The sequence below is a fragment of the Orycteropus afer genome, unplaced genomic scaffold (assembly GCF_000298275.1).
Source record: "Orycteropus afer afer isolate SDZICR_OR568_19922 unplaced genomic scaffold, OryAfe1.0 scaffold00365, whole genome shotgun sequence".
Classification (NCBI taxonomy): Eukaryota; Metazoa; Chordata; class Mammalia; order Tubulidentata; family Orycteropodidae; genus Orycteropus; species Orycteropus afer.
Genome location: NW_006921952.1, coordinates 722,745 through 726,168, shown reverse-complemented (window position 1 = coordinate 726,168; position 3,424 = coordinate 722,745). Strand labels below are relative to the sequence as shown.

Sequence of the window (3,424 nt, the reverse complement as noted above, 5' to 3'; positions counted from 1 at the left end):
CCAGGTTCCCAGGCACTCACCTGGGCCTTTCCGCGTGCCTGGTTCACAGTGTGATCAAAATATTGCAGGGGGCGCTGTGTTGTTGTCCCTTTGCGTTGATTCGGGCTCATGGAAACTGAGCCCAAGTGTGCAGAGCAGGACTGTTTTCTGTGGAGCAGAGCTGCTTTCAGAAGCAGATTGCTAGACCTGTCTGCTGAGGGGCCTGCGGGTGGGTTCGAACCGCCAGCCTTTGGGCTAGTGGTCAAGTGCTCAGCTGTTTGCTAACCCAAAAGAGGTAAAAGGGTGGGGCTTTAAGTGTTTGCTGTTCCTTCTTCCTTTCTGCTTCCAGTTCAGTGTTTGCCAGCTACCACCCTGAGAATCCAGAGGAGAAGTTCCACCTGTATGTGCAGATCCTTGACTATTTAAAAGGGCTTTACTGTGTGAACACTCAGCTGAAACAGGTAGGACAGAGCCGGGTGTGGGAGACCTGAGGATGGTGTAACAGGGCATGTTGTGGGATCCCTAGCTGGGCCAGCTCACACCCAAAGAGGGCCACTGGCCGGGGGACGTCCTTTCACTCTCTTGGGATGGCTGACTTCAGCCTAATGTGTCTCACGGAATGGAAGCTGTCTGGGGAGACCTGGGGAGAGATCGAGGAATGGCCTGCAGGGCAGAGCTGGACCGGGGAGCCTGTTAGCCCATGCCCCAGGGCCGGCTCTCAGCAGGCCCTTGGAATGCTGGTGAGCCCTTGCCACCTTCCCAAAAGCCCAGGCTTTGATCACCTCTGAGATCCTGGGGTAATAGCTGCCTTCAGCTTCGGCAGGATACTCCTATCTGCCTCCAGACAACTGATTGCATCCATGGCCACTAGAATGCTCAGTGTCTAGTCCTCATGGCTTTCATAAAGGCGGGGGGATGGTGCTGGAGCTGCCAGGGGACAGGCCCTGTCAGGCTTTCAGCCGTGGATTTTCTCTGTTAATTTAGCAAAAGTGCACTGGTTGTTGAAACAGGTAAGCTACCATAATGGCAAACGTTGCCTGAAAACGATCAGGCTGTCTTTTCAGTGGGCTGAGGTATCTGTCATTAATGTACCTAAGTGGTGCAAACAGTTTGTGCTCGACTGCTCACCTAATGGTTGACGGTTCGAATGCACCCAGCAGTGCCATGAGAGAAAGGCCTAGTGACCTGCTCCCGTAAAGCTTACAGCCAGGAGAACCCTCGGCAGCACAGCTCTAATCTGCAATAGCTTGGGTTGTCATGCGTCAGAATTGACTGATGGCAACAGTATCAACAAGGCAGACTGGGCTCCATTCCCATGAGTCCCCGCCTCGTTCCCCTGTGCCGGGACCACGTGGACCTGCCATGTGGTGTGAGGAGTCCCCTTCCCTGCAGTTGGCTCCCCACCTCCACCACTTGTTGGGGCCCGTGCCCTAGCAGTGGTCCTCATTCTTGCAGACAGTTACCTTCACCTGCTCCAGCAAGGCCTTGAGAAGGGCCTACAGGGCTAGCTTGGCTTTCCTCGCTTCCTTTCTCCACACGTGGCCGGCAAGAAAGCAGCAGGGCTCAGTGTGTCCATGCAAAGCAGTGATGCTCCAATGAGCGCTGCCAGGACTCACCGGGGAGCTTACCAGAGGTCCAGGGATCAGCAATCAACCCTGGCCTGGCGCCCGGCTCCCGGCTCCCAAGATTCCTGTTTAGTGGTGTGGGCCTAGGAACCTGTATGTTTAACCAGCTGTCCGGGTGGCCCTGCTGCAGGAGGGCCTGTACTTTGACAGACAGGCGTCTACCTCCTAATCACGTCCACGCTGTGTCGGCTTCCTGGGAGGTGGTCAGATGGAACATAATAAGCACCCAATATCAGTAAACAGCTCGCGTGGCCTGTTGCTCTCGGAAAGTCTGTACCTCGTACAAGCCCTCCTGGAGCTTAGGGAAGATGAACACTTTGAAGAACCTTCCTGAACTTCGTGTGTGAGAGATCGAGTGGCCGGTCCTTCCCAGGACGCTTGGCCTCCAGCACCCCTCCACTCTGACACCTGTCTTGCTCAGCCTTTACTGTAGTCTCCTCCCTGAGCAAGGGCCCTGTGACTTTCCTGGAGACCCATGGTCCACCTCTCCAACCCTCTTCACCCCGAGCACCTGGCCCCATCACTAGAGCTGCCTCAGGACACACAGCCGCAGGTGGGAGCAGCACCAGGACACAGCTGGACACAGCTGGCAAGTGAGAAGCACTTTTCCAGAGTGGGAAAGGCTTTGCAGAGGTCACCCCCACCCGGCTGTCACCCTCACGACCAGGGTGACATATTCATGGGATGCAGGGATGCTGCCCAAGGCCCTCAGGGATCCCTGACCTGTGGAGCTAACAAGCTACCCCCCCCACACACACACACACACTGTCCACTAAAAAAAAGCACCCACTGCCATCCAGTCAAGTCCAACTCATAGCCACCCTGCAGGACAGAGTAGAACAGCCCCATAGGGTTTCCAGGGCTGTAATCTTTACAGAAGCAAACTGCCTCATCTTTCTTTCATGAAGCAGCTGGTGAGTTCAAACTGCTGACCTTTTGGTTAGCAGCAGAGCTTTTTAACCACTGAACCATCAGGATGCCAACAAGCTACAGGAGTCATTTTCTGCTGGTATAAGGAGATCCAGCAAGAACAAAGACACAGGAAATGTACTTTTAGGGGCAGAGGCCATAGGGAGTCCCAGGAGGTTGGCTGGGTCATTGTAAAGGGAATGAGAACCCCATGCCAAAACAAATAGGGCTGCGTCCTAAAATGCTCTCTCACCAGAGTACAAAACCCAACAGGTATCAGAGACTGAACGGTCTGTGTTCATCTCCTAACCTAAAGATTGGCAGCTCAAACCCACGCAGCAGTGCCACGGAAGACAGCACTGTGATCTTCGGTAAAGATTGTAGTCAGGAGAACCCTAAGGAGCAGTCCTACCCTGTAACACACGGCTTGCCAGGAGTCAGGACTGACTCAACAATGGGTTTGGGTGGGTGTGTGTGTGTTTCTTCTACCTGCGTTCAGTGGCTGCTAACCCTCACCCCCTCCCGAGGCACCTGCCGTTAGCCATTTGTTGTCATCCACCCAAAGGCGCCCTACAGACCCTGAAGGGTGCTCTCAAACCCAGCTGGTGGCCTGCTCCACGTGCGGCTCACACCGTGCCCTTTCGTGACAGCCTGCCCACTCATGGAGCATCATCTCACAGCTCTTACAAACAGCTCCACAGTAGTCCTTTGTGCAGGTAAAGCTCACGGCCTGCCATTGAAGGGCATTTATCTTAAAGGTTGCCCCACATGGGAAAGAAGCCTGCCTGCTGTATTCAGGAAACGTCTTTCCAGAGGTCCTAGAGGGTTGGGTGAAATGGAAAGTAGGGCCTTCCCATTAGGGAGAAAGTCAGGGGACCTCCTTCTGGAAATCAGCCGGCAGAGACCCTGTG

The 3,424-nt window shown here is 54.7% G+C and overlaps 1 protein-coding gene across 1 annotated transcript in view; it reads left to right on the top strand.

Annotated features, from left to right (window-relative positions):
* STRA8 (stimulated by retinoic acid 8) overlaps positions 1–470 on the top strand; it is an 11,735-nt gene extending 11,265 nt beyond the window's left edge. The window contains exon 7 of the mRNA XM_042782539.1: positions 329–470. Coding sequence (XP_042638473.1) covers positions 329–470 — 142 coding nt within the window. The remainder of the gene's footprint in view (positions 1–328) is intronic.
* The last annotated feature ends 2,954 nt before the right edge of the window (positions 471–3,424 follow it).